The 19,400-nt window shown below is 34.7% G+C and overlaps 2 protein-coding genes across 4 annotated transcripts; one reads left to right on the forward strand and one right to left on the reverse strand.

Annotated features, from left to right (window-relative positions):
- Positions 1 to 5,396: 5,396 nt before the first annotated feature.
- Positions 5,397 to 9,223, forward strand: LOC103495004 (lysine-specific histone demethylase 1 homolog 2). Of its 3 annotated transcripts, none has more exons than XM_008456428.3 (3): positions 5,397 to 5,921; positions 6,015 to 7,565; positions 7,657 to 9,223. In XM_008456428.3, the coding sequence occupies exons 2-3, from the start codon at positions 6,029 to 6,031 to the stop codon at positions 8,703 to 8,705; spliced, it is 2,586 nt and encodes an 861-aa protein (XP_008454650.2). In that variant the 5' UTR covers positions 5,397 to 5,921; positions 6,015 to 6,028; the 3' UTR covers positions 8,706 to 9,223. The 3 variants fall into 3 exon arrangements, with proteins under 3 accessions (XP_008454650.2, XP_008454649.2, XP_008454652.2); XM_008456430.3 differs by lacking the exon at positions 5,397 to 5,921 and having other exon boundaries at positions 6,253 to 6,402; positions 6,537 to 7,565; XM_008456427.3 differs by having other exon boundaries at positions 5,397 to 7,565.
- Positions 9,224 to 10,073: 850 nt separating this feature from the next.
- LOC103495003 (protein ULTRAPETALA 1-like) lies at positions 10,074 to 10,397 on the reverse strand. Its single transcript, XM_008456426.3, has one exon. The coding sequence runs from the start codon at positions 10,395 to 10,397 to the stop codon at positions 10,074 to 10,076; it is 324 nt and encodes a 107-aa protein (XP_008454648.2).
- Positions 10,398 to 19,400: the final 9,003 nt, after the last annotated feature.

The raw sequence follows: 19,400 nt of genomic DNA on the forward strand, positions 1-19,400 counted from the left end.
AGTTTTAATATGTATCACATACACATTAAATTTTAACCTATAGTTTTAATATGAATCTAATTCACATTAAACTAATATTTGAACTCATTCAAATATTTTATTCTCTCGTAATTTAATTTTGAATCATATCCAAAATTAAATTTATATAATAAAGTCTAATTAAAATATAAACTTTACATTATATTAATTCTCAAAGTAAATTTGAACATTTCAAATTACAACCAATATAAATAAATCTCATTACTCTTTATGAGCTAGGAAGGGGACCTAATAGACCTACAGATCAGAAGCTACAACAATATGAGATTAATTAGCTAAACTCATTAACCACATTAATCGATATTCGTTAACTGTGTGTACACTCCACTAAAGACTCACAGCTGAACTCTTCTCACTGTAGATATATTTATGTGTCCATGGATATAGACCAATACCAGTAAGTTAGTCCTTCACAAGTGTTTGTAACACCAGCTGGGTCACATTTTCGTTTTACCCATGGGTTACTTCTAGTCCTTAAATACCAGTGCTTCTCTAATGAACAACCTGTTTATGGCCAACCACTAAACAGAAACCCCTCTCGTGCCACAGAGAGGGTAGGGCCCTTTGTTCAAATCCCGGAGACACCATCTAAGGGAACACTTATCTACTTACCCTAAAGGTGGGAATGAGTGAATTCCATCTTTTGTGATTATGTTCCCAGCTCCCCTCTCATTCTTGTCCCCAAAATGATAAGCATATTGAGTCGGCAATTTGGCCACTCTCACCCGTACAAATCAAAGGATAATCCCTTGCAAACAGGAGTTCATAATACACTTAGGATTAAGACTAAGTCACCTAGGTCATCCTAATGAAATAGAAATCCATCTAGTTAACGGAGTTACATCTAGTGATTACTATTTCGTGGTCCAGTCTTATGCAAACTCATTGCATAAGATACCCTCACTCGCATGTCGCATACATGGACGCATTGGATCAATGTGTTTGTATCAAATACCACTAGTACAAATTTGAGTTTTAATGACACTACAAATCAAAATATTGTGTTGTTAAAAATAAAAAAGGGGTAGGGTGACAGTAAAATGTGTTGTTGAAAATAGAAGTGAGACACTATTTTATTGTCACAATTTAATTTTTCTTGACACATTTAAAGTGTCGTTAATTAACGACAAATTCTTTGTGTCATTAAATAAATTTTGAAATAAAAAAACCAAAAATTCAAAATTTTCCAATTCCCTTTTCGTGCAACATTAAAAAAGAGTTTTACAATTTGCTCAACATTTTCTCTCTCTCCCTACCAAAAAAATGGGAGACAACGTAACTCATCTCCAAATCTAAGAGACTGCCGTCAAATCCATTAATCTCACATCGTCGAACAAGCAAACCCCGTCAAAGAAGCTCATACCGTCGAACAAGTAAACCCCATCAAACAAGTAAACATCGTCTAAGGGACTGCTGTCAAAACTAACAATCTAAGAGATTGCCGTCGAAGAATCTTGACTGCTCTGATTTCTCTTCTCCCCCGGCTACTAGAAAAATTAGTTTTAATGACACTACTAATCAAGATATTGTGTCGTTGAAAATAAAAAAGATGGGGTGAGGTACAATTGTGTCGTTGAAAATACAAAGTGAGCTGTATCCATAGTGTTAACAGGATAAGGTACCCAACCTTAACTCTATACTATAGACCCTTTAAGCTGATCTTGAACATTAATCATCGTAAGACTCATCAAACAGCTTAGGATGTTAGTTTATTGGATTTAGGTTATTAAGACAAAACTAATAATATAATCAATAACAATTGTTGAAATTATAATAATAAAACACTTTATTAATAACGGTCAATTGATTATATTTACTATCTACGAGTTTTAGGACATAAAACCCGACATTTATAACATCCCAACGTCAGTTACTACTTATAACATTGGGGATATTAATGAATGACAACAAAAGGAAAACCTATGTACCTTTTGACACTAGGCATAGAATTCGGCAATTAGCATACTTCCACATGATATATGCATCCGACCTAGTATGTTGTCAAAGTACGAGAATGGACTTTAGATGTTTTGTCATTTTATGCCACCAACTTAGAACCATTGTTGGATTACCGCCAACAGAAATCGTCGATGTAGAGGAGATGGTGGCAATGTTCCTCCATGTATTGACACATAATATAGAGAATCGAGTGATTCAAAGGGAGTTTTTGAGGTTTGGTGAGACTATTTCACTCACTTTAACATAGTTTTATTAGCAATGAAGCCTGCATGATGAGTTGTTGAAGAAACCATAACTAGTGACAAACAGTTGCATAGATCCATGATGGAGGTGGTTTGAGGTTCAATTTTTTAAAATCAAGTTCGTACTTCAACAACTTCTAATTGGGAGCCGCTGATTCATCGTTGTTCGTACAATGCAAAATTGCTTTGGTACATTAGATGGCACATACATCAAGGTGATCATGATGGCAAGTGATCGATCAAGATATAAAACACGAAAGGGCGAAGTTGCCATAAATGTCCTTGGAATATGTGATATGAAAGGAAATTTTGTTTTTGTATTAGTTGGTTGGGAAGGATCCGTTGTAAACTCACGCATACTTCGAGATGTCATTTCAAGCCGAACGACCTGAAGGTGTCGAAAGGTAACTACGTACACATTTTCCTTTGAAGTATAATTTTTCTATTCTGAGTTATGACATTTAAAGCGTGCGATGTTCTCACAGGATATTACTACCTATGCGACCCGAGTACCCTAACACTAAGGGTTTTCTGCCTCCATACAAAGGGAAAAGATACCACATGAAGGAGTGGCATGGAGCAGGAAATGCACTTTCAACGGCGAAAAAGTTCTTTAACATAAAACATTCTTCTGCACAGAATGTTATTAAAAGTGCTTTCAGTTTGTTGAAGGGTCGATAGGCAATCCTTCAAGGAAATTCCTACTACCCCGTTGAAGTCTTGCATGATACTGGAATATTGTCTATTGCAAAACCTCATTAATTGAGAGATAACGAACGCTGGTATATCAGAGGATGTAGATAAGGGTGATTCGACCTACGCGACAACTGTAGGTGACGATATTCATTACATAGAGACCTTGAACGGATGAAGTCAATGGAGGGACGAGCTAGTATAAGAAATTATCAACGATTGGAAGTTGCGTAATCAGTACGTAGCTCCGCTAATGTAGCAGTAATACAATGTTTACGTATAATTGTTAATGATGCTTGATTTATTTATTTTTCCATATACTTTAAATTTCTTTTATGAATGTATTTGTCTACCAACGATATCAATGACACACTGCCATTTTACTTGAAGCACAATGTATTATGTTTTTCTGTGATTTTTCCAAGCGCAACTACTTGACTAATATGTCCACGTTTACTTTATAGTATGACAAGTTCTTCAAGGGCCCCTAAGCACTTGTGGACAAAAGAGGAGGAGGCCACCCTCATTGATTGCTTGGTGAAGTTGGTCTCTGCTAGTGGCTAGAAGTCTAACGACTGAATGTTAGACCCAGGTACTATAGTCAGCTCCAAAGAATGATGGCTGAGAGGATGCCAGGACGTAACATATAGGCTTCGACCATTGATTTTCGGATAAAGACGTTGAAGAGAACGTTCCAAACTATAGCAGAAATGTACTGCCCATCGTGCAATTAGTGGATTCGATTGGAACAACGAACTAAAGTGCATCATTGTGAAGAAGGAATTGTTCGACAATTGGGTGAAGGTACGTTATTTGTTCTGTCAACTATTATTTGTTTCTAACAGAAAATAAACTAACAATTTACTACAATACTTGAACAGAATCATCCTACCGTCAAGGATCTCTAAACAGATCCTTTTACCATTACGATTATCTGTATGACGTATTTAGAAAGATCATGCAATGGAAGGGCGCGCTGAGACATTCCTGCTGACAATGCAACGATATAGAGATTCCTACGATGTATATAGTCAGGGACTAGACATGTCTCCTAACAACATCATGGGTACACAACCCGGTTGCTCAAGTGAGGGTAAGACTAGTTCAAATGGGTTGAAGAGGAAGCGAGGAGGCCAGGCAATAGAAATGGCAGAAATCATTCGAAATGCAAGGGAATATGCGAATGACCAGCTAAAGACCATTGCAGAATGGCCAAATGTACGCCACCAAGAAGCAAGCGCAACACATGTGGAGGACGTTAGACAATTGCAGGAAATCCCTTAACTAAGTAGATTCGACAAGGTTCGCTATATGCATATACTGATGCACAATGTGGACGACATGAAAGCATTCTTGGACGTCCTAAATAAGCTTAAATTGGACTACTGCATGGTTATTCTCCAAGATAATGCTTGATTGCTACTTCATTTCCTTTGTTTGTCTCGTATATTTACTACTTCATATGCTTCACTGTGTTTTTCTACTTTCGATATGTATTGTAATTCTACTGTTGTACGAACATTTTGTTAGTAATGAAATTCCTGTTCTGAAAAATTCATATTCCAAATTTTATTTGCATTGCTTTACAGGTTTTTGCGTTATGTGTGAACACCACAAAGAAAAAAAAAACAAGGTGAAACATAACAATTTGCAAACAATTTTATGGAATAAATATGGTATGCAAGAAAAATAAGACAATAGATAGTTACAGAAAAGTAATATATTATTAAAATCAATATATTAAATTTGTTTATTGAAAATACATTAATATATATCATAACATTTTCCCTAAACACATATTATCATAACATTTTCCCCAAATACATATTATCATAACACTATCTATCATAATCCTTCACCCGAATGCATATTGTCATAAGACTAGTTTTATTATAATATTAGGTTTATCATAACACTAATCTCATAAATTGTTAAATACTAAAGTTGAAGAATTAAGGGGTTTTTTTTTAAAAAAAATACAAACTATTTACCTTCTATGATAAAAAAAAACCCACTAAAAAACACAAATTTATTACATTTGATATTGTAATAAAGTATAAATAGTTTGTCTATTTTATTGACAATTTTTCAAGAATTAAATTGTTATAAAATTGACCTTGAATTAACTAAAATTGAATCATTACAATTAAATTGTTTAGAGATGAAAATGAAATTTTTGGTTTAGCATTTGAGATTTAACGCCGGAGGTTGTTCAAGTTTCGTATGTTAAATGTACTTTTCATGGATAAACAAATAAACTTATCATGAAATAAACAAACAAATGTGGTCACGAACGTAATGCAAATAACATCAAATTTATTCACAAAGCCAGAGGTTCAAACAAAAACAAAAAGAAATTGTAAAAATAAATAAATGAAAAATAAACAAAAGGTCGAAATTGAAGGGAAAAAAAAAAGATAAAAGAAAAGAAAAGAAAAGAGAGGAATTGTTGAGAGTAAAAAAAAAAAATGGTTGTGTTGCTCAAATTTCCAGCAATCAAAATTCAAAATAAATTTCCTTTTTAAAAATCGTTTGGCCTAAAAACCCTAATTTCTCCCTTCTTCTTCGTTAATCCCTTGCCTTAAACCCATGCAGGTGAGATGCCCTAATTGTATTCGTCGATTCCACTTCAGACTTATACCTTCAGACTCGCCAATTTCGACTCTCCAATTTCCTCCTCAACTTTACCAGATACGTTTTCTTCTTTCTATTTTCCTTTTTTTCTTTCTATTAATTCCATTCTTTACGCCAGGGGCTGTGATTTTCTTTCCTCCATCTCAAACCTTCTACTCGATTACGAACAGTATTTTTGAGAAATTCCATCAGCGCAAGTAAATTTTCCGTTTCTTTATTCAAATTCTTTTTGCCGAGGGGTTGCGTTCAATGCTTAATTACTCAACCAGAGCGTGCCAGTTTTATTTTTGAATTTCTGAAGCCTGTAATGGAGTTTCTGGATAGATATTTGCTGGTTGGTTGAAATTTAGTCAAGTATGTAAGGAGTATTTACTATTTAGCCAGATGGGTTTTCTTTTCTTGGTTTCATTTTTAAGGTTAAATGTTTAAACGGATTGAATTTTTTAGGAACGTGTTGTAGAATGATGGATAGGACCCCTGGTTTGGTTTTGAAGCGTTCCTCGCGGAAGAAAGCTACTTCGCGAAATTATGACGAGGATTTAATGGATGATTTTGTAGAGAAGCATATAGGGGGTGTTTCGAAGAAGAAGAAGAAGGGTAAAACGGCAAAGGATCTAGAGAAAGAGACCGAAATTGAGGCTATGATAGCATTGTCGGTTGGATTCCCAATTGACGCCTTGCTTGACGAGGAGATTAAAGCAGGGGTGGTGAAGAAATTGGGTGGGAAAGAGCAGAACGATTACATTGTTGTTAGAAATCATATCCTTGCAAGGTGGCGGGGTAATGTACGAATGTGGCTTTCGAAAGGACAGATTAAAGAAACTGTGAGCAATGAGTATGAACATTTGATTAGTGCAGCATATGATTTCCTTCTGTACAATGGATATATAAACTTTGGTGTTTCACCAACCTTTACATCTCAAGTGTCAGAGGAGGCATCTGAAGGAACTGTGATTGTTATTGGTGCAGGTCTTGCCGGGTTAGCTGCAGCGCGGCAGCTATTATCATTTGGTTTTAAGGTTATTGTTTTGGAAGGTAGGAATCGACCTGGTGGAAGAGTTTATACTCAAAAGATGGGGCAGGAGGGGAAATTTGCTGCCGTAGATCTTGGTGGTAGTGTCATTACTGGTATCCATGCAAATCCTCTTGGAGTTCTAGCTAGACAACTTTCCATTCCACTTCATAAGGTTAGAGATAATTGTCCATTGTATAAACCTGATGGAACACTGATTGGAAAGGATATTGATGCCAAGATTGAGTTCATTTTTAATAAATTACTAGACAAAGTAACTGAACTGAGAAAGATTATGGGAGGATTGGCAAATAACATTTCTCTTGGAACCGTTTTAGAAAAACTCAGGCAATTGTATGCTGTGGCTCGGAGTAAGGATGAACGACAACTTCTTGATTGGCATATAGCGAACTTGGAGTACGCAAATGCAGGATGTGTTTCAAATTTGTCTGCTGTGCATTGGGATCAAGATGACCCTTATGAAATGGGCGGTGACCACTGCTTCCTTGCAGGTGGTAATTGGAGATTGATAAAAGCATTATGTGAAGGAGTTCCAATATTTTATGGGCAGGTTGTTGACACTATTAAATATGGAAATGAAGGAGTAGAAGTAATAGCTGGAGATCAAGTGTTTCAAGCAGATATGGTCTTGTGCACGGTTCCACTTGGGGTTCTAAAGCGAAAGCATATCAGGTTTGAACCAGAGTTACCTAAAAGGAAGCTGGCGGCAATTGACCGACTTGGTTTTGGATTACTGAATAAGGTTGCAATGACATTTCCTCATGTTTTCTGGGGGGAAGACCTAGATACATTTGGATGTCTTAGAGAGCATTGCCATCAGCGAGGGGAGTTCTTTTTGTTTTATGGTAATCATACTGTTTCTGGAGGTGCAGTTCTTATAGCTCTAGTTGCTGGAGAAGCTGCTGAAGCGTTTGAATGCACAGATCCGACCGTGTTGCTCCACCGTGTACTTGGAATTCTCAGAGGTATGATCTCTCTCTAGTTTCTGTCTTGAATTGTCATATGAATATTTCAGCAAGACCTTCTCGTTTAACCTAGTTAGCTCTCTACTTAAAGGCATTTTCAGCCCCAAGGGGATTGATGTGCCGGATCCAATACAGACAATATGTACAAGATGGGGCAGCGATCCATTTTCTTACGGTTCATACTCTCATGTTCAAGTTGGGTCTACTGGCAACGATTACGACATTCTTGCAGAGAGTGTGTGGAACAGATTATTCTTTGCCGGTGAGGCCACAACTAAGCAATATCCAGCCACCATGCATGGTGCCTTCTTGAGTGGGCTAAGAGAAGCTTCATGTATTTACCAAGCAACTCGGGGACGATCAAACAATTCAAGGAAGTACATGACGAAAAGTCTCAGACAAGATATTCTGGCTGATCTTTTTAGGAAACCTGACATTGAAGTTGGAAATCTGTCCTTTATTTTCAATTCCTCACTAGATTATGAAAAATCAATGGGGGTCATGAAAATCACATTCAGAGGTAAGGGAGAAAGTTCCAACGACGAAGTATTGGCAGACGATTGTGAAGACCCCTTACAACAACAGCTGCTGCTTTACACAATTGTATCCCGTGAACAAGCACGTGAGCTTCAACTTGCAATTGGAGAAGATGAAGGCAGACTGTCATATCTAGTGAAAGATTTTGGCTTAAAGCTGATGGGACCCAGTGCCTTGACTAATGTCGGTCACTCGTTGATTTCTAGTATTGCCGGTGCTCGAAGGGGCCGGGGTAGGAATCGGTGGTCTGCTGGACAACCAATGCAATCCCAACCTCAACAACAAATGCAAGCCCAGCCCCAACTACAACTACCATCCCAGCGGCAGCCCCAGCCCCCACTCCAACTACAACCCCAGCCTCAGCCCCAGCCGCAACTGCAACTGCAACTGCAAGCCCAGCCCCAGCCCCAGCCCCAGGCACAACAACTGCAAGTCCAGCCGCAATGTCGATCTCAGCCACAACCCCAACTGCAACTCCAGCCTCAATCCGAACTACTACAGCTGCAACCCCAACCCCAATCCCAATCCCAATCCCAATCCCAATCTCATCTGCAACCTCAATCCCAACCCCAACTACAGCTACAACCACAACCACAAATCTAATGGATAATCTAAGAACCAACCGTCTTTTGGAAATTGAAGTACCTGGAAACATGTGGGTGCATTGCTTTGAAAGGGGTGCCCATGAATAGGCATGTCTGTCAAATTCCAGATGAAGATTTGAATTATATATCCGAAGGGATGATGAATTGGTTATTTTCATTGTTTCACAATTCAGAAAAAAAGTGCCATTTTTTTTAGCCTCAGCATATGGATAATGGAAGTCTGAAGCAAAACTGACTTGGTGGGTAGTAAAGCAATAACTTCATCATTAGCTGATCATGTCAAAACCCTTTTGAGTAGAAGAAGATCAAATGACTGTAAGAAAAAAAAATTGGTTTCGACTAGGAAAACAAGAGTTACAATTCTTCCTTGTATTTTTTGTAGTTCAACACAACTCTATGTTAACTCATTGACTCCAAAGAAAAACAGTTGTAAAACTTTTACAACACCTTTTGTATCTGTACTATAAACTCATATTTTTCCCTGGAAAATCACATCCTAGAAAACGTTTTAGCGCATTGCTTTAGTATCTTCTAATGTCTTTGAATTTAGAACTTAATAATTCAAACAAATCCATACTTTTCTTGCCAACCGGAAGAAGCAAGTTTTGGCATATTAATTATTATAATATATAATAATTATACGATATAAAAACCAAAATGAGCTTTAACTTAACTGTATTTGATATGTTTTCCAATCTAAAAGAAAAATCGTTGTATTAAAAGAAAATAATAATGCAATATAAGAATGGATAACAGTTTTTTTCTTTGCCAAATTTATTCCATGCATGCACTAACATATGAATAACTTCTACTCATTAAAAAGAAATAAGGATTTGCTGTATGCTCTAACCGTAAAAACGGCCATAGTTCAATTTTCAATTTCAAATACGAAGTAGTGCAAGCTCAAGGTGCTGTGTTCTGCACAAAATCAGTGCAAGCACGGCAAAGGCAGTCCAAGAAGCGGCATCGAAGACACCCGAAGCAAACACAGGACGTGCAGCCTCGACACCTTGACGATCGTGGACAGCCCCGACTACTCTTTCGACTCTCCCGCTCCTCGTCGTCATCACATGTTATTCTGAAATGCAGGTTGACAAGACTTGTAATCCAAGGCAACTCAATTATTAATGAAATAAAATTCCAACCCCTTTACTTGTCATGGAGCTTAAACTTAAAAATAACTAGATGCTTTCTAGGTTGTATAAATCTCTCCATGCATTTCAATAGAAAAATTGGATGTGTTAAAAAAAGGAATATAGAAGACACCTAATCATTGCTCTAAACTTAATACTTTTTATTTCATATTAACAATATTCACTTGTTAAGTCTGGTACAGATTCTGAACAAATTACAAGACGGGCATAACTTACATGTCGTAGGGACGATCAACACACTTCCATCTTTGATTAGTGATTGCATTATGGTAGATCCGACATTGATCTCTAGTTCGAAGACGAAAGCGTCGTTCCTTATTGCAGTGAGAGCAGCGGATGAACTCATCACGATGGAAGTTGCGGCGACGAAGAGCACCAGAAGTCCAGTTGGCCTCATTTTGAGAATGTTTATAGTATTTAAGCAAGCAAGTTCTCCAGAGTGGAACCTTAAGTCCTTCAAGTGAGACCCAAATATTGCTCTTCCATTTCTTGATCCCCTCTCTTTGAGAATGCTTCTCAAACTCCTCCGGAGTCATCGTCCCTAATAAATTCAACCCCAAAACAACACTGAACAAGAAGAATAATATATGGATTTGAAAATACATTTATCTTCTTGTACTTCAATTTTTCTCTTGAAAAAAGGATTATCAATTCAATCCTCAACTCTATAGAATTTTACTACTTAATTGACTTTATTGTTTAAAAATATTTGTTAGGATGTAATACAGAGTTTAATGTTGTAGCCACTCAGATTTTAGATTGAAATAAATGAAAATACTGAGTGGCTAGAATTCACATTTATGCCTTAAAATTGGTATATAATAAAGTTCAATCATCCTTGCTTTTTTTTCTAATACAAATATAGCATGAATTTGACACTCTTAGTTCTTCATTATATTGTTAACTCACATCGACATTATATAAAAATGATTTAAAGTGAATCACAAATATTAACAACTTAATGAAAGATTAACAGCATGAACTGGTGGATACTAATGGCATATTTTGAAAGTGGTTATAAAATAATAATGTTAAAGATCACCTGAAAACATGCTTTAAACGTTTCCAAAATCAATTTGATGTTTGGTTTTATACTTCTCTAACATCAAGTTCATACAAACACAGCTAATTTTGAATCACTAAGAAAAGTATCGTGGGACTTCAAAACTGGAAGAAAGATAATTCAGTGATAATGAACCAGAGGGCATGATCTTGATTGATCTCTTCAGAAAATGACTTCAACCATTCAAAATCAAATTAATGTTTGATTTTAAAATTTTCCTACCAGAAATATTTGTTTTAGTTTTAAGTCATTAAAAAAACATGATTAAAAGTAATTTTAGTCAATAAGGTGTATATTTAGTACTAAACATATATCTTCTCAATCAACATTTAGTCAATAGGGTGTAAATGTATCACAGCCTCATAAATAAAAAAGGCCTAAGGGTGAAATCTAATTTACTTTATGAGTATTTATAAACATTTTTCACTTATGAACACCTAGAAATTCAATACAAACATGCATTAAATCATTACAAATTTTAATAATATTGTCACTATCTAAGACCCCATTTGAAACAATAACTACTTATTTAATCTAGTTCATTTTAGTGTTAGTACTTCTATTTTTAACTTTCTTCATTAGTCTCCAATACCTTTTAAATATCCATAAATTAGTAGTGTAGAAAATGTCCATCTTAGTCTCTTCTTTTCTACTTTTCAGAAGTAGAACAAAAGTCAAAAAGTATAAAAGAATGAAATGGAAACAAAGTTAAACATAGTAGAGATGGAAGAAAACCAAAGTTAAAAACACCTGAACCAAAATAACATTTTAAAAAGTATTAATCAAAATTAACCAAAATCGGGTTTAAAAAAACAGTAGTTTTGAACAAGTGATTGAGAATGGAATTAATAAAAAGAGAAGAGAAGAGAAGAGAAGAGAAGAGAAGAGAAGAGAAGAGAGAGAGAGAGAGATTACCGGCATTACAGGAATCAGAGCAGAAACAGAAGATGAGAAAATGACCAGAAGAAGAAACCCTAAGTTTACCACAGAAATCTCCATATTTCTTGCTTGTGCATCCACAATTAACCTCTATGTAATCTGATCCTTTTACGAATCCTCCCATTTTCTCTACTTCTTCTTCTTCAAACATTCCCCAATTACCATTACTATTACTATTACTATTACTTTCACTTTCTGATGATCTCATTATTCTTCATCAAATTTCCCAACAATATAATATAATCCTATACCTTATATTCTTCTTATATATATATACAAATAAGGGATTTTGTTGTGGAGAATTTGGCTGTTTCTGCGACGTCAAAATTAATATGAGCGCACAGACAACTAAAGGTTCTTCCCATTTACTTCTTTCTAACGTTTTCGTTTCTCAATACTCAATTCATTATTCTTCTCTTTACTTTTTTCCTTTTATTTTATTTTTGAGAGGGAAGGTTTAACGTTTGGTTGATAATACATATTTTATTGGCTAAATTATAAAAATATTTCTCAACTTTGTATTTTGTATCAACAATATCAACAAACATTTCTGATATCTAAAACCATAAAGCAAATAATGTCCATGTCATAAATCCAAACAATTTCAAATAAATTTATTAATATGGTTAGAGTTTTTTTATTTTCAGTGAGATATTAATAATTTGACAAATGAATTTATATTGTTTTTATTAAGAAAACGTGAATAAATTAGAAAGAAGCATTTAGAAAGAATCAAATTATTATCCATTGGTTTCTTTTAAAAAAAACTTCAAAAACTTTTTTTACTTTCTCCAAACTTCCATACTATAGCTTAAACACACTTGAATTCTTCATGAAAATTTCAATATCACTAGTAAACTTTTAAAATTTGTTAAAAAAAAATTAAAAGTTTAAAGAAGTCCCGTTTGATATTTTTAAAATCTAATTAAGCTTATAAGTATTACTTCCACCAATGCATTTTATCTTTCTTCTTTATCAAATTTTATTTCAATGTTTTTAAAAATCAAGTTTGTTCTTGAAAACTTAAAATATAGTTTTGTTTTATATATAGAATTTCACTTGAATTTAAAAAATGAATATTGTAGATCAAGCAAGAAATAATAATACAATAAATCAGGGGCATGTTGACGTTTAAATTAAAAATGAGAGAAATAACGCTTTTGAAACTATTTAGAAAAATGAGTTTTTTTTTTCTTTTTCCTTTTTGTGGTTATTGGACAAGCTATGCATTTATAATGAATGTGCCTGTGTAATGAATTAAGAGACGTGTCACACATTAAGAATACGGTTAGACTTTATATTAGGAATGTTACGTAGACACATTTTCCTCTTTTGATTTATATATTTGTTTTAAATCAAAATGCGTCTGGAAACTCAAATTTTGTCGAATTGAATTAATTACGTCTCGTCAACAAATACATTTCAATAAAGAATGAAAAATCAACACATGTTTTCTTAAATATAGTTTGAAAGTCATTTGTTTTGGGTTTAGTAGAGTCTTCTCAAGGTGCCATTTTGGATGAGATTCGGGAATTGATAATCAAAACCCACATTGAATGAGTTAACTTTGTTCCTAGGTGGTCGGCCAATATAATATGGTGGTGGCTCGTTCGATTGAGGGTCGGACTATGTACAATGATCAGAGTGGGAGATTGAATTTATCTCCTTATAATTGTGGGCTTTCTTCTATTATTTTAAAGGGATCTCATTGTATATAAAATGACTATTCGGCCATATTTCAAGGCAAGCAAATGTATATAAAATTTCTCCTACTTTCTTGCGTTCCAGAGTTGAGAAAATGGTCAATGCCACATAGCTGATTTGAGGACCTTCAATAAATTTCAGCAACCCCTCATTGAATCAGTTGCTGAATCAAATTAACAACAAATTTGACAGGAAATTTTATTCTATGAAAACCCTAGCTCTTCCTATTCTCAAGAGCTATAAGCTTGCAGATCACCTCTCCAGAGAAGAAACTTGCCCAAAAAAGATAATCGACTGGAGAATCAAGTGCATCTGAAAGCGATGTTGTTGCTGCAAAACTGGGTGCAACTTCAAGCTCCTCTACTATGTGGGTTGAAAATCCTAAATTTGAGCGGTTGATTAGCACTACTAATCTCCTACTATTTGGATGGCTATGTTGGAATAAATGGTTATTGTTTGTGGTTCTTCATAAATGGATGTATCATGAGTAGATGCATCATTTCACGAAAAACTAATAACTATTTGTGTTTCTTCATGAACGGAAGCATCATGAATAGATACATCACTTCATGAAAAATGAAAAGTATTAATAACTAAATTTGTGGAAAGGACATGACTTTTCAAATGACCACGAATAAGTCTATAAATAAGGTCCTTTTCTATTTGGTTGAAGAAGAGATCAATTTCATAATCCTTTGTCTTCTTCCAAAAGATTTTCTCTCCATTATCCACAATCTTGATGTTCGGTAGATCCACAAAGTTTCGTTCGTTGATCTTCTAATCGGAGTGCTACTCTTAAAAGAAAGGTGATATGTTCTATTCTGAGAGACAATTACTTTCAAAACTCAAGCACTAGGTTAAGTAAATTTGTCTTAAGAAGAAAACGTGAATTCATTGGGATCATATCTATAATACATATATGTTTTCCTGTTTTGTTGTGTTGATTATCTTCGTAACAATTTTAAGAAAAATTTAATATATCTTCTTTAGTTCGGATTTCAAACAAAACATAATGGTTTTTTAGATTTTCTTAATAGTGGTTTCATATGTGTCGACAGTGGTTTAATCACTGTGACTTTCTTCATCATTCGTTTTTGCCATCACAGTAGTTCAATATTAATTTAGTTTCTTTTTAATTTTTTAAAAATTGATTCATGGGAATTTAATATTAAATTTATTAGTTATGTTTAACTACACATTTTTTTATTCCAATCTAGTTCTATGCTACTGTCGATAAGATTGTGAGATTGTGGTCAAATAGATATCAATTTGAGTGTGTACTTCATTTAATTAATTTGGGGAGTATAAGAAGTTCTTTTTCCCTAGTGTGATTTGATGAAAAAATGAGACATGCGCAGCGGAAGAACGGATCGAAAAATTACTCAAGAAACATCTAAACTAATTTAGAAGTTAACATGCTTAATAACAACCTTAATTACATTAATTAGGGTTAAGAGAAAAACTTACCTTCGTAGCTTCCCAATCTTCGATATCTCCTCATGATCACGAACCAGGACCACCATTAATGTTGACTTGCTATTTTCCAGACTTAGAATCGGGTTGTGGGACCCGTTAAGTGAAGGAATATATGAGAGAGAGGTGGAAAAATGAGGAAGAAACCAACTATTTGGTTAAAGAGAGAGGTGAGACAATTTTGTTAAAAATTTGAATAATTTCTAAAATTATCAAAAGTCTTCAAAAGAATTTTCAAAACCAATTTTATAGAAAATCTACATGCAAAATGCATGAAAATATTTCACCAAAAAACTTAATAGGCAATATGTTTACATCTTATGTAAACACTTGTTCCACTAAGTGTTAGTGGGATTATCCAACAAAATGTTGGATTTTTCCATTAACTTTAGTCCAAGGGCAATATGGTCATTTGACCAATTAAGTCAAAATCAATGTTAATAAGAAATTTTGGAACCAATCACAAATTGCCTCGTCATTTACTGTATTTGAGATTAACTAAAAACTGATATGTGTCCTAAATTAAATTTAAAGACAAATTGGACAATTCTAATGATGTCACATGTTTTTATTATGACAATTGGATCAAATTAATTATTTTGGTTCAATTAAATATTATTTACTTGGGCTAAATTTAATTGAGCCAAAAAATAAGCTTAATTTAGCTCAAAGTTAAATATTACGACCCAAATTCATGTGATTGAGTACATGGGTCTTGTCCATGGACCAACTAAACCCAAGTCCATAAAAGCCCATCGGGCTATAAACAGAGAGTTCTTTTCATTTGTGGGTGGGAAATTTTTTGCTCTAGAAGGACTAGAGAGAATTCTCCCAGAGAGCTAGAAGACTACCCAACTTTTGAAATCGACCACCCTCGAAGATTGAAGCTCCTTTGAAGATACAAGCTTTCTTCCAAGACTCCAACTTCAAGAACAGCTCCGCTCGCTTCCTCAAATCAAGCGTAAGCGTTCAACCGAGAGAGAATCAGAAGATCAAAATCTAGATATCGAACCACATCGCATCAAATCAACATAAATACAATATCAACACAAGTTCAACTCCACGAATCAGATTTTTCCAGAAATCTCGTGTGAACAGTCAAACTTTGACTTTTTTAAGTCAAAAGTCAACTTTTTTGACTTTTTACCATGTTGTCCATCTTGACTTTTTACTACGCGGGTTGTAAATCCCAAATTTGAGCAGTAGATCACGACTGATCTCCTTCTACTTTGGTGGCTCTACAATTCAATGACGGTAGAGGTTGCAGTCTAGCTATTGAGCTTTGACAATGCCAAATACCTCTGTGAAGATACCGAAGAGCTCTTTGAAGTTCAATTAAAGGAAAAGGAAGACTATATACATTAGACTTTCCAAACGACTAGAAAAGTTAATTCTCGAATGGAAGAATTATTTACAGATTAGAAGACAAATGCTTTTGGGTTTGGATGAGATCTACAATAAGGAAAACCAGATATCTCGTGGTTAGATATGTTGGATTTTATGTCTTAAAAACTCATAGATAGTAAATGTAATATGTTGACCGTTATTAATAAAGTTTTATTATTATAATTTCAATACAATTTTATTGATTATATTATTAGTTTTTGTCTTAATAACATAAATCTATCCTAAGGAGTCTTAAACTGTATGTAGAGACAAACATATGGATCAAAGCTTAAGATATAGTTTGAAGGGTCTATAGTATGGGCGTAAGGTTGGGTACCTTATCTTGGTAACGCTATGATAACGACCCACTTTGTACTTAATACAAATGCAATGGTTTAACGTGCATTCGTATATAGGTGACATGCAAGTGGGGGTATCTTATCCGATAAGTTTGCATAATACCAGACCAGGAAATAGTAATCACTAGATGTAACCCCGTTAACTAGTTAGATTTCTATTTCATTAGAATAACCTAGGTAACTTAGTCTTAATCTAGAGTATGTTATGAACTCTCGTTTGTATGAGTGAGAGTAGCCAGATTGGTGATTCAATAAGCTTATCATTTTGGAGATAAGACCGAGTGAGGAGCTAAAAACATAATTAGTCACATAAGATGAAGTTCACTCTTTCTCTACTTTAGGGTAAGTAGATGACACTTCCCTTAAATGGTATCTAATGGTATCTTTGAGACCTAACAAAGAGTCTTACCCTCTCAATGACACGAGAGAAGTTTATGTTTATTGGTTAGATTATAAACAATTTGTTCTTTAGGGGAGCACTGGTATTTGAGGACTCGAAACAACCCAAGAATAAAATGGTGATTTGTCCCAAGTGGTGTTACAGACACTTGGGTCAAATTACATCTAAACATTTTTTTAAGTATATGTAATCAGTTTTTAAAAATACCTTTATCAATTTGATTTAAATTGCAGTTGGGTCGTTGAAGTTCCAAATTCGACAATATAATGGATGTTTTGAGATATAGTCTTATCACTTAGTCTCTGTAGAACATGTACACAACAATGGAATGGACAACAGTTACAAAAAAACCTACAAAATAGAAGCTTGTAAGAAGAGGTAATTGAGTCGCAAATTACACCTTTTTTAAGACATTTCACAGCTCTGTTTGATGTGTAAACAGTTAGGAATTGGATGCTCTACGTCATTTTCAAGATAAAATAGTCATCTCAACTGCACCAAAACCGACACCTTCGGATTGTGCGAAAAAAAAAACAACAAATGATGAAAATAAAAAAGGGAGATGAAAAAGAAAAAAAGATGGGAGATGTATTTTCTGATCCATCCGAACTATGGAAAAAAACCTTTTTTATAGGCTTGCTTCACAATAAAATGGTTCGATGATGAGATAAATAAATATGTCATTAAATAAAAAATGGATTTAACACTACAAGAAATCAGGGCTCTCCTGACGCTGGCATGCATTGACGAAGATTCCAAAGGCGTCGGAAAAAGCTCTCTCAACGTACATGTAGACGTCGAGAAGAAAGTCGACAATAATGCATCGGGGTAACCCATTCCCGATGTGCAAACGGGACAACATTGGGACTTCCTTTCTTCTGATGCTTATATTATCGACGGACAAGTGACGTCAAAAAAAATGTCACTACCGATGTCTTACCCATATGTTGAGAGTAGCACATTGCCGACGACCCATGTAGACGTCGGGAAAAGGCTTCTCCCCACGTGGCGTCGAGATAGCATTCCCCGATCCAGTGTCGAGATAACATTCCCCGACGCGTTGTTCACTATGTCGGGGATAGACATCATTCCCGACGCTTTTCATGCATCGGGAGATATTTTCAATATATTGTTTTTTAATTTATTGAATTTTTCTTTCAATCTTGTGGTACTTTTTTCGGTTCCGATTTGATTTAAATTGAATAAAATTGTAAAAAATAAGCAACAGATTACTAAATAATTATATAAAATACCAAATCAAAATTAAATATATTATAAATTAAAAGTTAAATTGTCTAACAATTTTGAATGTTGTAAAGAAATTATATAGAAAAGAAAAGAATACATTGGTCCCTAATAGCCATGGACGCCATATTCCCACAAGCTCACACCTACAATGACATAAAAGTAAATTTAGATATATATATCATCGAAGGAAAATTAAACAACTTAAAAGTTCAAAAGTACATACTGCAAGTGCTCACGTTTTCCTCTATGGCCGACTTCTTTCCTCAATCATCTTCTTCATTTTTTCCATCTGTTGGACATTTTGTTGCATTTGTTGAGCATGTAGCTCTAATGTACTTCTTTGTTCTTCAATCAAGCGTTTGGCTTCTTCAAGCTTGATTCTTTGTTGCTCAATTAAGACTTTAGCTTCTTCGACCTCCCTAGAGTACATTTCTTGCGAACATGAGGTCGAAGATTTACTAGCACTCTTTCGGGACTTGGGCTTGGCACCCTAACCAAAACCTTTTGAGTAGCCCAATCGTCTACCTAAAACGGTCTCGCATATCTCGTCCTCGGAGAGTGGTTAAGAACCCTCTGGGGTGGACTGGGACTAGAGTTCAAGAATTTGACTCTGCAACAAAATTTTTAATTAAGTTACGAAGTCATGAATAAAAGTACAAAATAAGACAATAGATTGGCATAAACTTATAAGCGCATCCACAACCGCCTATGAAACGAATTGGCTACTCCGAGCATATGTTTCTCTAAACAACTTCATATAGTCGATTGGCTGACCTCGATGTTCAACGAGCTCGTGTTGTCTTTGTACAAACGACTTAGACCCGCTACTATGGTTGTAAGGCTGCTTCTGTCTAGTAGTCTTATCGATCCTTAATTTCTCCTGCATGCAAATATTTTTTTAAAATTATACATGCATACAAAAAAATGAAGTAATGTAACATTGCAATATGTAAATCTCACCTGAAAT

The sequence above is a fragment of the Cucumis melo genome, chromosome 4, assembly GCF_025177605.1.
Source record: "Cucumis melo cultivar AY chromosome 4, USDA_Cmelo_AY_1.0, whole genome shotgun sequence".
In the NCBI taxonomy this organism is placed as follows: Eukaryota; Viridiplantae; Streptophyta; class Magnoliopsida; order Cucurbitales; family Cucurbitaceae; genus Cucumis; species Cucumis melo.